Source organism: Camelus ferus, chromosome 17, assembly GCF_009834535.1.
Source record: "Camelus ferus isolate YT-003-E chromosome 17, BCGSAC_Cfer_1.0, whole genome shotgun sequence".
NCBI classification, from domain to species: domain Eukaryota; kingdom Metazoa; phylum Chordata; class Mammalia; order Artiodactyla; family Camelidae; genus Camelus; species Camelus ferus.
In genome coordinates, this window is record NC_045712.1 from 38,661,764 (window position 1) to 38,682,758 (window position 20,995).

At 47.4% G+C, this 20,995-nt stretch overlaps 1 protein-coding gene across 1 annotated transcript; it reads right to left on the reverse strand.

Moving 5' to 3' along the window:
• Nucleotides 1–7,814: 7,814 nt before the first annotated feature.
• On the reverse strand, nucleotides 7,815–13,461 carry LOC116657245 (proline/serine-rich coiled-coil protein 1-like). Its single transcript, XM_032459071.1, has 2 exons — nucleotides 12,758–13,461; nucleotides 7,815–8,728 (listed from the first exon to the last, which is right to left on the reverse strand). Exons 1-2 carry the CDS (start codon nucleotides 13,444–13,446, stop codon nucleotides 8,575–8,577), a joined length of 843 nt encoding a protein of 280 aa, XP_032314962.1. The 5' UTR covers nucleotides 13,447–13,461; the 3' UTR covers nucleotides 7,815–8,574.
• Nucleotides 13,462–20,995: the final 7,534 nt, after the last annotated feature.

The following is a 20,995-nucleotide window of genomic DNA, read 5'->3' on the forward strand; positions in this document are numbered from 1 at the left end:
GGAAGAGTCCCCAGACTTTCCCCAAATGAGAAAAGTGGCCAATGGTGGCCACATGGAGATCTGCAGTCCCGGCTCCTGGCCAAGCCTCTCTGCCCTGAGGATGGGCTCTGAGACCCAGTGCTCAGGTCTCCGCCTGCCCCACCTCCGTTTCCACCCCACACCAAAATACTTGACATAGCTGTAGTTCCTTGAATAAGTTCGGGCCTTCGCACCCTCCCTCAGGTCTCTGCATACGTCTTCTACCTCCTCCTCCTCCTCCTTCACCAAGACTGGATGCTTCTGGAAGCTTCTCCAACTTGGCCTGGCTGGATGAGGCCCTCAGCACCATGGATCAAGCCCTCCCAGAGTTTCTCCCTCTCCTGATAGGCTGTCAGCCTTTCCCCGCTCGGGAGCGGGTGGCAGAGCAGTACACTTCATCACTATGCACTTGTCCAGAGCAGGGGCCTGGCTGTGCCCACAGTCCCTGAGGGATCTCCCCAGGGAGAAAGGCGGACGGCTCTGACGGTCTGGCTCAGCCATTTGAGGCTACCCTTGAAGCAGCTGCCCAAGACAGGGGCTCAGGGTACAGCCAGGTGGGTTAAGCCGGCGATGGGGGGGGGGGAGGGCGGGGGGCAGTAGGGGGTGGACCACACAGGGAGGGGCAACAGTGGGAGGGTTCTGGGCATCCTTCTCCCTCTGCTACAAATACTCGTCAACTGCGTCTCAAAAATTCTCATTCTTTTCAAAGAAGATAGAGGTGGAGGAAAGCGTTCTCCAAAAGTACCACCGAGGTGCTGGGAAGGTGCTGTGAGAAGGCAGGAAAGGGTGAGCAGCTCTGACAGGGGAGGCGGCGGCAGCAGGGAGGAAGAGAGGTCGCGGAGGGGAGGATGACGCTGTGTGTATGTGCGGGTCAGCTGCTCGGGGTCCAGCACATCCACGCTCAGGGGAAAACCAAAGGCCTGGCCACTGCCAAGAGCACCCAGTTAAAGGCACTTAAAACCAATTCACGGGCACCTGGGGGGAGTGTGTGATGCTGGTGGAGCCTTTGCAAAGGCCCTGCCTGGGTTGCTGAGGGGGAGGCAGGGACTGACTGTGGCTTCTGCCTGAAGGATGGAGTTGGAGGGTGGGAAGGAGGGTCCCGTGAGCACCTGCATTTGAGCCTGGGTAGGTAAGTAAAGGCAGCCAAGGACTGGAGGTGCAGCTGAAGGTGGGGGGCCTTGGGAATGAGGGGTGTGGCCAAAGGAATTAAAGGAAGCTTGTGGGTGACTTGCAAACCAGGCCTTGAGGGAGATCAGCAATCATGGAGGGGCACTACACACTGAGCAGCCCCAGGTGGCAGGGCCATGAAGGCAGGGTTGGGTAGGTGAGGCAGATGTGGACAGTCCTTTCCTCACCGAGGAGCCTTGGGGAGTGTTCAGTGATGTGAGTTCTGTGACCTGACCTCCAGTTCCACAGTGGGGGAAGGATGACTGGAGAGGAGAGCCATCTAAGGAGGCAGAGACCAACTCAGAGTCTTTTTAATCAGCCCAGACATGAGACAGTGCCCGCCTGAACTAGGTCAGCCTCAGAGTGACTGAAGCAGCAGAGCAATGCAGGGAGACCACAGCGGTAGACATGGCAGGACTCAGGGACCACACCGGACACTTCCAGCAGGAGCTAGAAAGCAAGGCCTGGAAAGGTCATCGCAGAGACATAGGCCTGGGGGTCACCTGCTCAGTGGGTGGAGCAGAAGTGATGAGACTGCAAAGGAGGCAGGAAAAGGGGAGGCAGTGAGGACGCTGAAACACAGCATCACGCTGCGGGGGTGGGGGGGCAGTGCCAACGCATAGCAGGTACCCAACAAGTGAATATAAGGCGGGGGCACATCCTGCACATCTTACTGCACATCCTGAACCCCTCTGTTGATGGAGCCCGGATGCGGGCTACCTCAGCCACGCCTGAGAGGCTGTCACTGAGTCCAGGGTGGGACCCTGGTATCAGCATGTTTTGAAAACCCTCCAACCATGAAGACAGAGTTGAGAGAACAGAAACAAATGGTCTAATTCTATAAATGAGGGATGGGGCCTGGGAATTTGCTTAGTAACATTTTCTCCTAAAGAATCTCCTAGGTGATTCTAGGGTAGGGCTGGACTGTAGGATCTCGGGTCTGGGGGGATGGTGGGGTCCAGGCTGGGAGCTCCCTGAGGATGGTGCAGCCCCACCCACCTGTGCCCACTACGCTCAGTCTGTCACTTCCTTTGTGGGCCATAGCATGGGGTCACCCTGGGGGTACAAAGGGGATGGTCACAGCTACAAGGCATCCTTCACCCTCTTTCCCTACCACATGCCTATCTTTCAAGTCTAAGGATGATGGAGCCAAAGGAACCAAGCTCCACCAGGAAAAGTCCACTCGCCCAAGGAGTCTGTGTCTCAGGACAGGCTCTGAAAACATCACAATCAATTTGGCCAGAAGACCCTCTTCCTTAATGGAGAAAGCTTCAGCCGCTTTCAGAAGAGGCCTGTGTCTGTGGGATGAGGGAGCTGTCATGACTTTTTAAGCCCACGGGAGGTGAAATCCTCTCAGACACAGAGGCCCAGATGTAAACACATGGAGAAGCTCGAATCACGTACAACAGCATGTAGTGACAAAAAGGAAGACGTGGTGGAAGGACCTTCCAGAAGGGCAAAGCCAGACGTCTGCCCCTACACCCTCTTATCCCAAAGCCAGAATTCGGAGACTACCTCAGACAAACGCTCACAGCCAAACAAACTCGCCAGGACCCAGAGAGTTCCTGGGACACCAGAGACACTGCCTAGCTAGGGACTGGGTCTCAGAGCAGCAGCAACAAACTCATGGAAGCAAAGAACAGGATGGTGGTGGCCGGGGGCCGGGGCGGGGAAACGGGGGGACCAGGATTTGCTAATAAACAGGTATAAAATTCCGTTATGCGAGAGGAATGCACTCTGGAGAGCTGCTGCATGGCTCGGTGCCTAGAAAAACAACACTGTATTGTACACTTACAAATCCGTTAAGAGGGTAGATCTCATTTTAAGTGTTCTTATCACAATTGGGAAAAAAAAAAAGCAGTCGCAATACCACGCACCGGCCCCGAATTGGGAGCACTCGGCTCTGTTTAAAAATGCGAACACAAGACAGCAACAGCCCAAGCACGATTCGCCAGGCAGCTGTGCAGGCCCCTCCATGTTGAGAGGGCCCGGAGGTCAGCGCTGACCTGTCTCTGGGTCCCCAAGTGTACACGGCCCTCAGCCCACATCATCCACAAAGAGGGCTTTATGCAAAACCTGACTCACTTTCCCAACGGTCTGAGGCAACACTGTCCAATACATGTAGCCACTGGCTTCACTTGGCTGTTTAAATTTGATTGTTAATGAAAATGAATGTAGATGAAAAAAAAAAATCAGTTTCTGAGTCACACGAGCCACCTGCAAGCACTTGGGGGCTTCACGAAGTGAGTGGCTCCGCACTGGACAGTGCAGAGAGCGAGCTCGTCGCCGGCACCACAGAAAGTCCCATCAGACACTGCCGCGCAAGAAGCCGGCTCTGTAAGGAATCCAGTCAGCCGTGCGTTTAGGTCTAGAAAAATTAAGAATGATCTGTCAGCATGCTCACTGGCAGTGACATCCCTGGACTATCACAAAAGAGGAAAAAAAAGAAAAGAAGAAAATCCTGGAATCCGGCTGATTTTCCTGCATTTACTAACATCTCTCAAGAAACAGCAATTCTCATCTCTGTAAATGTTCACCTTGTGCTGTTTTGTTTTTTATTTAACTGCCAACTTAAATCCTTGCCGTAGAGAGCGTCTGTCTGTCTGTCTGAATGTCTGCTTTAACCCAGCATCCCAGCTCTGCAAATCCAAGCTAAGATACATCTCCTAAGGGGAGTTCATAAAGGCCCCTTACAGCTTTGTCCAGGCTGAAAATCCACCCTGCTCCCAGATTATATCCAGGGATTATATTTGACCAGAAGGGCTTGACAATGTGGGTCTAGAGTAGGTTTCATATTAAGTCTTCACTTGAACGCTTATCTTTTATTTTTAACATGAGAGAAAAAATGATTTTGAAGAACTTGTGGGAAGGTATAGGTGTTTGCAGGAGTATAGAAAGAACAGGGCAATGAAACGATGTTTCTGAAGAGGCTGTGGCTACCTGGCTAGACAAGATCATCAATTTCAAATTCTTGGCTTGGGGACAGAATTCACAGTTCCGGCCACTCCCTCTGTTTCGCTGAGACAAAATCAAGTCCATCAGACGATGAGTTTGCATGTCCACACTTGTCAGTGTGACCGAAGCACAGGCTTAAGGGAAGCAAGGCCTCGGCAAGATGAAGGAATTTAACTTGAAAGTGGGATGAACTGGTTTCACTTTATTTTTTTTTTTTAATAATTTTTAAAGAGGCTCTCATTCCTTAAAACCCCACCCCTTCAAAAGACAAACACACCAAAACCAAAATAATCAAAAAAAAAAAAACAACAAACCCCACCCTGCATTATTCTTTCATCAAATTCCTACGTAACCGTGGTGGATCAGCCTCTCAGGAAGAAAATGACTTTTGCCACAGCAAGTATCTCAAGCAAAAACTAAGCTGGGAAACAGTCAAGCCTGTGTTCTTTAATGTTACAGGGCATTTGATTATATCTATTTCTCCGTATTAGGCTTCCAATTAAACTGGAATGGTTTAGGCTTGTTTGAAATGGTATATACGTTTAACTATTAACGAGTGTAACATAACAATACACTCGTAATAAGTATATCACATACTTATATAATACACATAGAATATATTATTAATACATCAATATGCATAATATAAAAAGTCATCAGCTGACTGTGACCCCAAGTTATCCCTTCTTATACAGGGATACGAATTTTTTTCTTGGTGTACAATATAGTGATGCACAATTTTGGGGGGGGGTGAATTAGGTTTGTTTATTCATTTATTTATTTTTTAATGGAGGTACCGGGTATTGAACCCAGGACCTCGTGCATGCTAAGCACACACTCTACCACTGAGCTACACCCTCCGCCATGATTCACAATTTTTAAAGGTTATACTCTCTGTATAGTTTGTTCTCTATGGCTGAGTCTGCTTCTTTTTGTTATGTTTACTAGTTTGTTGTATTTTTTAGATGCCACATTTACGTGATATCATATAGTATTTGCCTTTCTCTGACTTATTTCGCTGAACTTAATGCTCTCCGAGTCCACGCATGTTCCTGCAAATGGCAAAATTTCATTCTTAAAGAGGCACACAGGGGCTTAATAAACCTAACTTACATAAGGTTCAGCAACAGTTCTGTGCCCTACAGCAAGTTATCTGTTGATTTTTCTCTTAGCATGAGTAATTAAACCTAGAAATAAACTTTTTATTAAGTGTAAGCTAGATTTACTAAAAAATAATATATACCAAAGTACTTCATTGATAACTGAATTAGTAGGCTGCCATTTTTCTTTACTTTGCCTCAATATGTTCTTTATTAAAGTGAAAAAACCACCAATTTTTTAAAAAAGCATATTATCCTTAATCCATTACATCAGCCTAATTATTATTTAAATCACTGATAGAAGGAAAAGTAGCCCCACTGCTGTTCTTCTATTAAATGAATACAACTTTAAACGAGCTGCAGCTAACGGAAGAGAGCTCTGACTCTGGCTTCTGAAAACGTAGCAGTTGCAGGAAAACAAAAATACGGGAGCTCCAGTTACTTCCTAATGTTTACTTAGCATATTTAGAAATCAAACCTCAGAAATGATCGCATCCATTTCTGTGAAATGGTTGCAAATGCAACTCGGTTTTAAAAATTTGTGTTGAATAAAGATTTTTCAAAAACAATTTAAAAGCGTTACCAAGCACCTGGTGAACATACGGATGTTGTTTCTCGTTCTACTGACAAGATCTGTAAAAGAGAGGTAGAGCAATCTATTGCAACTAGGCACTTAGATTACCAACACATAATTTTGAGTATCTTATAATCAGAAAATAGTTTGCATAGCTTCTACTTGGTTTCTTCATTTTCTCCCTTCATTTTATTAAAATAAATCAGTAAACGATCCAAAATTTAAGACAACAGCAAGGCCTTTCAAGGTAGGTTTCAGACTCAAAATTTCTCTGGGGAATTTCTTCCTTCCCATTCTCTCTGCCCTGCTATTTCATTTTTCCCCTTTTATTGGTAACATCCAGTAAGTCCACGTTTTAACATTTGCAGACATACCTTTCTCTGTAGGTTAAAAGTAAGGAAGTTGATTCAAATTGCTAATTCCCGAGTTTAAAGTTCTCATATAACCTAGTTTCTGCTAAAATCTCAATAGCAGAATTCCCCAAGCTTCAACAATCGAACGTGATTGCCTCTCTGTGTGAAAACAGTCACGTACGACAAAATAGTTTCCAACTGTCACAAAACAGTATACACATAAAAGAGAACACACAAATATAAGATTTTACTTACAAAAGATAGCACTAAAATATGGAATTCCTTTATAATCATCCACTATTGAACCTCTGTGCCTGCCTAGGTTTGCATTCTCTCTCGCTGCTAATCAGAAACCTTAAAAACCAAATCGGAAGCATTTTAATGAAGTAGCTGAAAACAGGCAAAAGTTCTCGAAGCCCTACAGAAAAGCAGTCGGTACGATCAGGGCCTGATGTTATTAGCCTTGCCTGTCTCATTTCACACGCTCTATAATAAGTAGATTCTCCTGGTTATCACCCATGACCTGAGATTGAAAAAGTGAAAACTCTGCTGTAACACGCTTTTAAAAATCTTGAATACTGTGAAGGAACTGGAAGAGACGTTTGTCTAACGTGTGATTTGGTTTTTGTCATAAAAAAGCAAATTAAAACCTCATTAGCAAAGAGCCCATTGACTTCACTCAGTTACAGGAGACCAAGCATTCCTGATGGAAGCTGGGGTGCACCCCACCCGGTGGATTGGGCAAGTGTCATGTACCCCACGCTGTCTTGGGGCGAAGCAGGATTACAGCAATACCTCGAGTCCCCTCTGGGGCCAGAGTCCACACCGACAACCAGCAGCAACGCAGTCAGTGTAAGTCAGTACAGAAAGTAACCAAAAATACCAATTTCCCAGAAATACTGGCCATCATAATCACTGCTCTGTCGGGAAAATTGATTTCCAAGAATTATACAGAAAACTTTAAAACTGAGATCCCTTCACTTATCATTCAACAGGAAATTTTAAAAGGGAAAAAAAAAAAAAGAATTCGCTTCCCTAACGCTCGGCTACTCGTCTGCTCGGGTGTTCTTAAAAATAATTTATGTAAAGCAGGATTTTCCCTAAATATACCGTGCTCTCCCATATACACATTGAAGATGATATTTGCATACAGCGAGTGTAGGCACTGATACACACATGGTAAAAAGTTAAAAAATATGGACTGCATAAATCAGTAGCTGATTTTAAATATACACCAACTTCAACAGATTTGTTTGCAATTTCTGAATTCCTCAGGTAGAAAAGATCTTTCCTGCTGGCTGGGATTCTAGAAGATGTTTATACTCGATAAAGTGTGCAAAAATGCTTCCCCGTATAAACAAAGAAAGAGAGGTTCCAGGATCTTGGTGTCCTAACCTTGCCTTTGCTATTACACATCCACCCATGGAATGCGAGGAGACTGGTGAAATCAGTCGGTCATGCAACAGTAAACACGGTATTTTGTGTGATGTCCAAGACATTTTTTTCCCTCATGAATAAAAGTCGCCTGCCATTTATTATGAGATTTTCTTTCCCGATTGACACCCCATTATGTATATTCAGTCAAGCTCAAACGAGATTTCGAGTGATCAATACACTATTTGTGCTGAAAGTCTATCAGCCGCTCTAGCAATAAACTCTGCAGCAAAACCAAAAAATGGAGAAACACTTAGTGACCTGAATTACATGGAAATCCATGTTGGGGGCAAAGGAACAGAGACAAGAAGGCAGAAGAGCAAGGGGAAGAGAAGGCAGGGGAGACGTTTTCCCTAATCAAAATCAGCTTTCTAGACCCTGACCCCTGAGGAAATGCATTAAACACTGAAGAATTTTGTGAAAATAAATTACAGGTTGAGGTCTCTTGAAAAGCAGGGAGGGGGTCTTCCCCTGGACCCCTTTCCTAGAACACAACTTTTGATACCCACAAGTGGAGAAGGTGGATCCATCACCAGGAAATCTGGAAAATCCCACACCATCCAATGTCTTTGGGTCAAAGAACAATGGCCTCTTGCCTATTGTAACATTTTCCATTTTGTAACTGAAGCATACCCTGGCCCAACAGTGTGACCTTCATCAGCCGAGCTAAAGAAGTATTTTGGTTAAAGCATGTGGTAGGGCTTTGATAACAGCCGGAGGATTTCACCTGGCACCAAAGAACACCACTCCTGAGGCTAGATGTGTGTCCACATTGGAATCTGTCTGCTGGAGCCCGGAGATTAGAACGGGCTGGGCCACCCAGAGAGACGGGTCACCCAGGGAAGTGTCAATTCAGCATTGCCCAGACACCAAAGGTTCATATTCTATTACCAGAAAAATAATGTGGTGGGGAGGGGTAGAGAAACATGCCAATGGATGCTATCACCCACTTCTAGACTCTTACTTACGAGGCTCAAGTCTTAGGCAGAAGGAATGAAGACGGGAAGAAACATTCTGTGTAGACCTCCAGAATGATCAACATTTGATTATTTGGTTTGCTGAACTTACATTTTGAATCACTCTCGGGCTGAAGACCAGAGTCACCGTCCACTGGATCAAAGGAACACCTATAAAACCAACATATTTAGATCATTAGCAGTCTGGCTAGTTTCCAAATTCCCCGAGTAGCAAAGATGATTTACCGTAATCTGATCAAACGAGATGCACCCTGAGTACCGTCTGGACAAAAGCTATTTCTCCTAGTGTTTAGTTCTAAAACCTAGGGCATGACTACTTTTAAATCAGCAGGAAGACACGTTATAAAAAATATCCTTTACACATAATATGAACTATTGTATGTGTTCACTGCCTCTTCTTGAGGGTCCTAAGCACTCAGAGACCCACGCACAGCAGTATTGGAGCCCACCATCCACCACGAAAGAAGCCTCTCCCCAATATTCAAGTCTCCTCAAAAGAAATCACTGAATAATCCTCCACACCAATTCTAGTTTGTATAGGACGCATGTGTTTGTGGCAAATCGTGCAAAGGGCGTTCTCTAATTTTGCAGAGATGAACGCGCAAGTATTTCATGTCACGTAAGTTTAAAAGAGCAATTTCCAAATGGTTTTTAAGGGCAACTCCCTACTAATACTCAACCCAACCCAATACTCACATCCCCCCAAATATACGAATTTTTAATTTTTAAATACTTAAAGCCAGTTCTATTACTAATAGTAGTAATCTTACAACGCTCTGGAGTAAGTGGATTAGCAAAGCATGTTTTCTTCGATTTCCTTGAAAAAGACACATAACCTCATTCTCGAGAAGAAAAAGGGAGATTCTTGGAGGCCAACTCTACAAGAAGTCAGACATCAGACACGTTTCTGTATCCTACAAGGCTCTCTAGTGTTCTAAAAAAACTCAGTGTCTATTAACACCTATGGTTAAAAAAAAAAAAAAAAGATATGTTGGTGGGCCAAAGGCACCCCAGGTGTTAAATCAGCCAGTACATTCGCCTCCCCGGGAGGTGGGTGTTCTGGAATGCTCCTCATACAATGCTGTATACACACTGACTGTCGGAACTCAAGGAGGTACTGTTCTGGAAGCTTCTCACACTGTAATTAACTGTGCAAGCGGGCAGAGCTAACTTCCCCAAAATAATCACTGCAAATCTTAGGACAAGTCTCTCTTTGAAACCAGGCTACCAGGGCATTGGTGTCTGAGCAAAGCACCAGAGACATCCGACCAATTTGATTCTCAAAGCCAAAGCTGAAATCTATTTTGATCTTGGAATGACCCACAATCACAGGCAATTTACCTGATCGTGTGTTCCTGGTGAAATCACAAAGCCTTCTAGGGGCTAGGATTTGTAGGTGTGGTTTGTGGATTTAAAAGAGGGGAGAGAGAGTATTAGAAAGAAAGAAAAAAAGCAGAGGGTGGTTTCAGCAGCTTTGAACTTACATTAGTTCCCAACAGAACATGCAATTTTCACCTGGAGTCTCACTTCAGACTGGAATAACTGTTGAGATACCGTTATTCTCAGTTATATAAATGGTCACCACATCCAGATTTAGAAAGGTATTAATTCACTCTATCCATCAGGGGAAAAGGAGAGTTCTCTCTCCTTTAAATGATTTATTTGTCTTAAAAAAATGGTAACATCAAGTGGGCGTCCTTTTGGATTTTTTTGTTTTTAAAGGGACAGAAAAAAATCTTGGTATCTCTCTTCCCCATGGTCAGACCCTGCAGGAGACGATGCGGGTTAGTGTGACTATGACAATCAGGAATGGTGAATTTATAATGCATGTCTCTTTTTTCAGAGCAGCTCAGAACATTTTCTTTCCCACAGATTTGAAATGAGGTTTGAAGTCTACTCGCCATTTGCAGAAATGGCCTTCCTCTCCTCAGACGTGCCACGGCTGGGTTCTGATGGAAGGACTACGCAGTCAAAGGTAAACCCATCATCTGTTCCCTGCTCGCACCCTGTGTCTCTGTTCTGAGACACCAAGGGCTTGTCCATTCCACAAGCAGATTTACTGCCTGAAAATGAAACCCCTCTTTCTAAAACACTTACTTTTATAAAGAATTTTTATTAAGAATACCACAGCAAAAATAACTCTTGTTGGCTTCACTAGATGCTTCCTTTGATAGTTGTTCTTCCAAGCATGTCTTTTCACCCCAGGATCTTAAAATTGGGAAGTGGCACCCACTTCGGATCCCTTTTCTCTCAAAAATCAACCCCTCAAAGTTAAATGGGTATTTTAACAAGCTGATGGGCGAAACCAAATAACACTGTGCTTTTTCAAGATCTACCTATAGAATAAAGCCTACCCTCCAACATTTTAGTGATTGTTTAAATAAACGTTAACACCCAAGTCTAGAAACTGCCTCTCTCTCTCTGCACCACTGCAATGGTCGAATTCCTTTCCTGGCCTTTCATGCAGATGCTCAGAAACAGGGTGGGGCTCCCTGGTCTTGCATGCCATGTTAAGAGAGTCGGTGCTGCAAAGAAAAAATTAATCGTTCATATTCCAGTTTGGGGGGCATCCTTCACAAATACCCTGGAAATAATCATGCTGGTAGGAGTGCCACTATTTCTAACATCAAGCTATAGATTAAATTCTCTACGTCAAACCAACTGTTCTGTGCATAAGCATGGATGCCAGGTACCGAAATGAAGGTGACAAGTCAAGGAATCGGGAAAAACCTCCCTGAAGAAGAGATGTGAGATGGAGGCGAGCTGTTCTGGTTATGGATGCCTCTGTTGAAGCTTTTTATTTTCCTTAATTTTTTTTTTTTTACAGGTATGGTTCTTTATAGTCTATAAGTAAAATCCAACCCTTGTAAGCCATGCTGGTTCCCTTATGAGTCAGCAGGCCATGAGCTGTTCACAGTGCAGCCCAGAGTAAACGGGCAAGAGCTGTCTTTGGACACACCCATCTTACTAATCTTGACTCTGAATTAAAAAAAAAAAATCATCTCGATGCTATTCGGCATCTGACCTCAGAACTTGCATCAAAAACTGCCCCCCCACCACCTCCACCAAAGAGGACTCAGGCTCCAATTGTGGAATCACTTCCCTTCGGCTCTTTTGCTGAACACAATTGGATTAGGGCTTATTCCTTCCTTGATGGGCAACTCCTGTTTCTTTTTCTCTCTAGTCTGCATCTTATCAGCCTGACATCCCTTTCAGGGGCACACGACAAATCAAACTCGCCATCATTGCACTCATCGAAGAAGGAGTTTCCTATTTCCAAGGACTATTGCCTCCACTCCTTTTACAATAATGGACATACAAAAAAAAAAAAAACAAACAAAAAACCTGTGTTTTAGGGTTTTTTTTTTTTTCAGGGGGAGGGTGGCAAAAGATAATGAATGGATACAACTCACTCTAAAGACAGAAAAGCAACAGCCAGCCAGAAAGCCAAAGGCACAGTCTCAACATATGATTTTAAATACCTGGTGCCTACATTTTAAACTTAAAGAATTTATTCAAAAATTATTATTAGCTTTGAAAAACTTTACCGGAAAATGAAGTAAATTATTTTCCATGTCTTTTTGCATGATTCAGCACTTTTAATTCCTGCCGAGAAGTTAAAAGGTAAATGGAGTATTTTCTGGGTGCCTTAGAGCCTCGCACACTCTTTACTGAGCCACTTGCTCTCCTGCTACTGCAGGAGCTTATCAGAAATACGGGGGTCACCAGTTTGCCGTAACATCCAGTGACCACCTAGAAGCAGCGCAATTCCCCTCTCCGGCATCTAAGTGGCTTTGGGGGACGGAATGACCCGCCGCAGAGGCTTCGCCCCATCTCGGGCTCATCCTCTCGCCCAGAAGCCTCACGCACTCAAGCAAACTCGAATTCACCTGTTCTAACCCCCATCAGCTGCAGTTACTAGCTCCACCTGATGTATCTTTTCAACCTTCGTCAAGTATCTCAAGACAAGAATTTCCTGAAGCCCTTCCCCCAAACCGAGGCTTTCGCGGGAGCCCCCAACCCGCAAAAGCAGCAAGAGGAGGCCGAGATGGAGAGAGATCTCGGACTCGCTCTGCAAACTTAACCTGCGCATCGCAGGGACCCGCGTCCGCATCCGAGAGCCCCCGCATGTCCCCCGCACTATCCCCGCAGCATCCCACGCCCACACAGCACACTCACCTGCGGGTAGGCGAGCCGCGCACCACCGCGGTCCAACCTCCCGTCGCGACCTCCGCGGGCGAGCCTCGGCACTGGGTGCCGGGAGTGCCCTCAGGGGTGGCGGGGGCCGCTGGCCGGCTCCGGGCAGGGCGGCCGGACGCCGGGACGCCGGGACGCCGGGACGCCGGGAGCCGGCGGGAGGAGCGCGCCCGGGCGGGTCCGCGCCGAGCCCGAGCGAGCGGGCGAGCGGGGCGGGAGGGGCCATTTGTAACCGAGCAGACGCTACCACCGCCCCTTACTCGCGGGGGGCGGGGGCGGGCGGTCAGGTGACGGCGGCCCACCCTCCGCCGCCGAGCCGGGTGGTTCCTGCCCAGGAGGAGCCCCCTGGCGCGCTCTGATTGGAACTCCCGCCGCAGTGGCGGGGGAGGGGGGCACGTGACAGCCCGGCCCCGCGGCCCGGCGCGCCCCACCCCCGCTGGGTACCCCATCTTCCTCTGGAAAATCCGGGGGACACCGGGAAGGCGGGGAAGCACGCGGGGTGCGGGAGAGCCTACCAGCCCCTTTTGCCGCAGCTCGGAGTGCTCCCGGCCGCTGCACCCGGAGAGAAAGGGTTCTCCAGAGGCCAGCCGGCCTTCATGGTCCTCCCACCCTGCCCTTGGCCGCAGTACCCTCCCCCACACCTCCAGGCACAGTAACTCTGTATAGACCATCGCCACTCCATAGATGCCAGTGGCACTTAGGAGTGTGTTTTTTGTTTTTCTCCATGTACACCGGCACAATGTGCCAGAGCGGACCCAATACGTTGCACCGCAGACACCGCCCAACTCGGAGGCCCAGGAGACCCCCGGGGATGTCTGACGCACCTACCCTCCGCCCCATCCTGGGTAGGTCGCAGAGGGTCTCGGGCCTGCTTCCTCTGGAGAGGAGGGAGCGTCGCGGGAGCTACAAGTCTCGGATCCTCCCCAGGAAGCAGGCCGCTGGAGGCGGGAGAGGGCCGCTATCGGGGTGCGAGCACAGTTCTCAGCCTCTGGGAGCACGTTGCTAATAATAAAGGTCAAACTAAAACAACTAAGCTCGTGGTGCTGGCAGGGAAGTGGCGCATGGTCGTGGGAAGCCTGGCTCTTAATCGTCCATAACCAGCATTGCTTTTCTCAAGTGGGAGAATGGGACCGTGGGAAAGACCCAGTGCTTCCACAGAACGAAGGGATTCCGCAGCCTCTTTCCCACCTCCCCGAGGCCTTCTCTCCCTGCTGCACCACCCCAGAAGGCAGGAATTCGGAGAAAATGCGGTGTCACGTTCCCCACTGTGCGGGCGGATGCGTCTGCGCCAACTTCAGCAACACGTGGGGACCGCGAATCTGGGCGCCTGCTCCCTACTTGGGTGGTTACTTGGGTATACTTATTATGATTATTTGTTATTACCAGATTGGAAGAAGTCTGTCTCTACTCTGGATTCTTTCAAACTTTTGTCCAACATTGTTTCGTACTCGGTTAGGGCGGGTAATCGGTTTCTAGCCGAGGTTGCCGCGACGCTCAGCTGAGTCCCGGAAACCGCGGGGAGGAAGCCAGAGGCCCCTGGTTCCTGGATGCTGCAGCCTGTCTCCAACTTTGATAAGCCCGGCAACCTGCCTTTCGCCCCCGAGGGCCTTTCCAACAGGAATGTGACAGTGTTGAAGTCGGGGAACCTTGACCCATTGGTACCTGGATTTTGCTGGGCGTGGGACAAGTGGTGGGCAGGTTTACCCTCAAAAGGGTTTACCCGAAAAGCTTCGGGCACAAACGCTAGATAGGGAAACTTTGAGGTAATTGAGAATCTAACCACTGTAAATTGGGTGGGGGGAGGGGGAGAAGTAGCTGTTCTAAAAAGAAACGCCTTGCTACCGTTACGTACCTTCCCACCCACCCCTTCTGCAAACCACAAAAGGTTGGGGAAATCATATCAATAAAGTGTAAGTCCGTCGGGAGAAAAAAATGCTCGGTTAAAAATCAACACCTCTTTAATAGGAAGGTGGGTAAGTTTTCCATTTCCAGGTGTTAATGATACCACCATATTAACATTGGAGGTTGATTGTGACAAGAGAATCCCAGCGCACAGGACGGAGAAAGAATTTTCACAATTGAAAATAAATAGTCTTCCTCCTCGCATCCACCCCATCACCTTCCTCCCAACCCCAGCCCGACATTCCAGAAGGAATGGGGACCCGGGGGCTGTAACCTAGGGTGGGCAGCGGGGCCACTTGTTGCGACATCGCCAAAGGAGATAATTTCCAAGCGATCTAACGGAGATGCCGAGTTAAAATCCCTTCTCCCGAAAGCGGACGCTCCAGAAGCGGAGGCAGGCGGCGAGCACTGACTCAGTGCCTCGAGGTTTTTTGTTTTTTTTTTTTTGTTTTTTGTTTTTTTTTTTTTTTAACTTGAACTCTGTACCATCTTTACTTGAAATGCTTTGTCTTGCACGTCTGGGAATTTACTCCATGCAGTTAAATGCGTACCGCGCGCGGCCGCGCGCTCGCGCGCGCACACACGCAGGGGTCGTCCTGCATGGGCGAAGATGAGTGGAACAGGTGCTTCGGACATTCATGAGCTCTGCCCTTGGGAAGCAGAGAGAGGGGGACGGCCTCGGTGTGGCTGCTGACCTGAGACAGGTAACTCGGAAAGGCCTTTCTCCCGCTGCTTTGGGAGTGGGGAGCGGGGAGCTGGGGACCGACGTACCAGGGCGGTCCACGTGCCCACACAGCGCCCGCCGCGGTGAAGGGCAGAGGTGTCGGGAGGCAGACCGGACTCGGGCAGGCGAGTTCTCGAGAATTCGAGTTCATTGTCTCCCGGGTCACGCTTTGTTGAGGAAATGCGCGATACCAAATAGGGAGAGGGATGAAGAGAGAAAGTGACTAAGTGTCAGTTCAGGGCCGACCCTCTCGGCTGGGGAGGCAGACGCGAGGCTGATTCACACTCCGCTCGCTCGGCAGTCTCACCGGCGCCGGCGCCGGGAGGCCACCGCTTCCTCAACCCTGGCGGCCGCTGGGATTTTGCCTCCAGCATCCTCCAGTGGCATCGTTCCGGGTTTGCGAGCAAAAGCCGAGCACATGAGCCACTCGCTGTGGGTTTGGAGTGACCACGTCTTAGAGTTGTAGAAAGCTGCCTCGTGGGGACTTGGGGACGGAGAGGTTAACAGAGTGAAGAATCTGTCCTGGTGTTTCACATAAAATGGGGCTGGTATACCTAACGTTTAAAAGACTGCTGAGAATTTGAAGTGTGTGGGGCGGGGATGGGAAGGGATAAATGATAGGTTTAGGACCATTATGGGAAATGCCTAATTTAAAGATCTCCCCATCTCGGGTCGCGCTCTCGGACGCTCAACCCAGGTGGAGGCGCCGCCGCGCTGGCGGTCACCTCCCCGCATTATGACATCTGGCAGCATCCTGCGACTCCCATGTCCCCGCGGCCAACCTTTCTGCGCAGGTTGGAACTAGCAAAAGTCTTTGACCACCCACGCCCCTTTAAATGGACTCTTTTCCTTTTATCCCGAGAACAGCTTAACGCCGACAGGGAACGCAGTGCGGCCGGCGGGCACCTAGCGGCCCGCCGCCGCCTCTGCGCCGGGCGCCAACTGCGGGGCTGCTGCGGCAGTGGGGCCACAGCCTTCGGGTGCCTCCCGCCCCCTCCCCCGCGGCCACACCTCAGTCGCGAACAGTCCCCCACCCCCCACGCCCGCCTTCTTTCCCCCGCGCGCTCCCGGCGCCGGCCCAGTCACCGGCGGGTGGCCCCCAGGGGCCGTATGCCCCCGTATGTGCTGGCGCAGGGGAGCGCACACGACGGCGACCCGCGACCCCACAGCTGTCCCCAGCTCGGGGTCCACCCACGTGGCACCCGCCGTCCCTCGCCGATCCCCGGCGCCACTCTGCGGAGCTCCGCTGCGGTTGCAGTTCTCTTAGCCCCTTGGTGGCGCTCCCACCGAGCTCTGTCCGTCCCAGTTTTTCCCTCCATGCCAGGGTTTAGCAGGGAGGAATGCCCCTTCCTCCCCAATCCGCGCCCCGAGACATTCTTGGAGAAAGCCCCCAGGCTTCCCGCACGGGAGCGGGAAGGAGGCCCGCGCACCGGGGAAGAAACGCGCGCGGAGAGCGCCTCCAGGCGCCGGGCCTCGGTGCGGCCCCCGCCCCTGGCCTGCCTGCTGCGTGCTGGGCTGGGGCTGCGGGGGCCGCCTGCGCGGGGCACGCACCCCACCCGCGGTTCCTCCAGCGCCGGCACCCAACCGCCGCAGCGCGGCGGGAAGGAGGCCCAGCGGCGCAGGTTCCTCTACACCCACGTGCCCGGCGTGTGCGCGCCCCCGGCCTGCAGATGCTACTCGGCTGGCGCCACCGGGATTTCCGGGCGGCCCCACCCTCCCAGGCCGCCACGCTTTGCTCCCTGCCTTCGGAGTCTCCTTGGCGTCTCTGCTGCAGCATCCAAGACCAGGCGCCGCCTCTGCGAGCCGGGCTGCCCAGCACGCCTGCAGGCCTTGATGCTCAGAGGCCGCACCTCCACCCCCGCGTCCCGCACTCACCTTTTCATGTGGACGGTGGGGTTCAGCCTCTGCACCCGGACTGTTCAGCCACCGCCCAAGGCCTCCTGGAGAGTACAGCAGGAGGGCGTTCCGGAGGCGCCAGCACCCTCCTTAAATCCTTCCCTGGCTTTCAGCACAGCACCTTCATCAGCCCGCTACATTCCCTGACAGTAGGGGAGGCATAGCTCGCTCTCTCTGCTTTCTCTTTTTCACCTTCACACCAGTGCCCACCTATAGGCACACATACCTGAACACCGAGAGGCCGGCCAGCATCTTTCTCCAGCTCCTAATTCCAACACTAAGCAGCGCACATCACGTCGCTGACAGCAAGGTGAGGGAGTGGCACTTATGAGCTAGGTTCTTTCTTAAAATGTATGAAATAGCCTTCTGCCCCCGACCATTGGATTTTTAAGAGGATTGCATTTTATTCAAAAAGTAAATAGCCCAGGAGCAGTCGCACATGTAAAATAATATTAAAGTATTTTGAGATTAGCGTAGATTCACATGCAGTTTGTTAAGAAACAGTACAGAGATTTGTGCACCCTTTACCCAGTTTTCCTCAATGGGAACAATTCCCAAAACTGTGGTACAATGTTGTAACCTGGATATTGGCATTGATCAAATCCACCAATCTTATTTAGATTTCCCCAGTTTTCCTTGTTCTCCTGGGTGTATGAGTTTAGTTCTATCCAATTTTATCTCATGTGTAGATACATACCCACCACTACAGTCAAGGTACAGAACTGTCCCATCACATAGGATCCCTCTTATTGCCTTTTGATAACCACACCTGGGGGAGGGGCAGCTGATAACCACTAATCTGTTAAAGTAAAGCTCCTATGAACATTTATGTACAGGTTTTTGTATGAAGATAACTTCATTTCTCTGGGATATGTCCAAGAGGGCAATCGCTGGGTCATATGGTAAGCACATTTTTAGTTTTGTAAGAAAATGCCATCCTCCTTTCCAGAGCGCCTGTGCCATTTTACATTCCCAGCAGCAACGTATGAGTGATTCAGTTTCTCCTCACTTTCAGCAGCATTTGGTGTTGTCATTATTTTTTATTTTACTGATTTTGATAGGTGTAGTAATATCTCATTGTGCTTTTAATGTGCATCTCCTTGATGGCTAGTGATACTGATTATCTTTTTATATGCTGATTTGTCATCTCTACACCCTTTTTTGGTGATGTTTCTTCACATTTTTTTGGCCCATTTTCTAATTAGTTTTTTTTTCTTTACTGTTAAGTTTTGAGACTTATTTTTCTTTAAAGCACTTTATGAATTATGATTGACATTCAAAAAGCTGTACCTAGTTAATGTATACAACTTGATGAGTTTGGAGATAAGTATACACCTGTGAAACTATCAACCACAGTCTATGCCGTAAATATATCTATCACATCCAAAAGTTTCCTCACACTATCTTTATATTATTTTGTGATAAGAACACTTAACATAAGATCTACCCTTTGAGCACGTTTTTAAGTATTCAACACAGTATTGTTAACTATGGGCGCTATGCTGTTCAGTAACTCTTCAGAGCTTCATTCATCTTGCATAGCTGAAACGTTATACCTGTTGACGAATACCTCCCCAGTTCCCTCCCTACACCCCGACCCCCAGGCCCTGGCAACCACCAGTTCACTCTCTGCTTCTGTGAGTTTGACCAGTTTCGTTTCCTAGTATAAGTTGTGTCATGTAGGATTCGTCCTTCTGTGTCTTATTTCACTTAGGATAATATCCTTCAGTTTCATCCATGTGACCACAAGTGCCAGGATTTCCTTCTTTTTTAAGGCTGAATAAACAGTCCATTGTGCATGTGTACCACATCTTCTTTATCCAGTCATCCATCAGTGGACATTTAGCTTGCTTCCACATGTTGGCTATTGTGAAAAATGCTGCAGTGAACATGGGATTGCATCATATTTCAGTTCCTGAATGTACACCCAGAAGTGGGATTTTTGGGTCATATGGTAGTTCTATTTTTGATTTTTTTTTAGGAACTAACATGCTGTTTTCCACAATGGGTGCACAAATTTATATTCTCCAAAACTGTGTACAAGCGTTCCCTTTTCTCTATATCTTGGTAAATACTTTTTTTTTTTTTTCTTTTTTGATAACAGCCATCCTAACAGGTGTGAGGTGATATCTCATTGTGGCTTTGATGTACATTTCCCTGATGACAAATGATGTTGAGCACCTTTTCATGTACCTGTTTCCCATTTACATGCCTTCTTTTGAGAATGTCTGTTCAGTTCCTTTGCCCATTTTTAGTAGGCTTATTTGGGGTTTTATTTGTTTGCTTTTTTTTTTTTTTTTTCCATTGAGTTGCAGAAGTTCCTTACACATTTTGGATACTAACACTTTATCAGGATGTATGTTTTGCAGATATTTTCCCCCGTTCTGTAGGTTGCCTTTTCACTTTGTTGACCGTAGTCTTCACTGTGCAGAAGCTCTTTAGTGTGATGTAGTCCCACTTGCCTAGTTTTGCATTTGTTTCCTGTGTTTTTGGTGTCATACCCAAGAAATCACTGCCCCGACCAATGTCAAGAAGCTTTTCCCTTATGTTTTCTCTTAGGAGTTTTATGGTTTCAGGTCTTATGTTTAAGTCTTAATCCTTTTTAAGTTAAATTTTGTGTATGGTGAAAGGGTCTAGTTTCTTTCTTTGTGTGTGGAGATCCCGTTTTCCCAACATCATTTATTGAAGAGACTATTCTTTCCCCCATTGTACATTCTTGGCACCTTTGTCAAAAATCAGTTGATCATGTATGTGTGGGCTTATTTCTGATCTCTCTATTCTGTTCCATTGGCGTATATGTCTGTTTTCATACTGGTACCAATATTATGTTGATGACTGTAGCTTTGTAATATTTTTTGAAATATGGAAGTGTGATGTCTCAGGCTTTGTTCATCTTGCTCAAAATTGCTTTGGCTATTCAGGATTTTTTGTGGTTCCTTATGAATTTCAGGATCATTTTTTTATTTCTGTAAAGAATGCCATTAGGATTTTGATAGGGATGACACTGAATGTAGACTGCTTTGGATAGTATGAATATTTTAACAATGTTAATTCTTCCAATCCATGAACATGTGATGTTTTCCCATTTATTTCATGTATGCTTTAATTTCTTTCACCAGTGTTTTATACTTTTCAGTGTAAACATTTTTACTTCCTTGGTTTATTCCTAAGTATTTTATTTTTTTGATGCTATGGTAAATAGGATTATTTTCTCTCTTTTAACACCTTTATTGTGGTATGGTTTCTGTATAGTAAACTACACATATTTCAAATGTACAATTTGATGAATTTTGATAGATGTATACACCAATGAAACCACTACCACAGTCAAGATAGCTAATATTTCCATCACTTCTCAAGAGGTGCAATTTTAGAATTCCCAATTTATCCCTTCCCACCCCCTTTATCCTCTGGTAACTGTAAGTTTGTTCTCTATGTTTGAGTCTATTTCTGTTTTGTAGATAAGTTCATTTATGTCCTTTTTTTTTTTCTTTTTAAGATTCCACATATAAGTGATATCATATGGCATTTTTCTTTCTCTTTCTGGCTTACTTCACTTAGAATGACAATCTCCAGGTCCATCCATGTTGCTGCAAATGGCATTATTTTATTCTTTTTTATGGCTGAGTAGTATTCCATTGTACATATATGCCACATCTTCTTCAGTCATCTGTTGATGGACATTTGGGTTGTTTCCA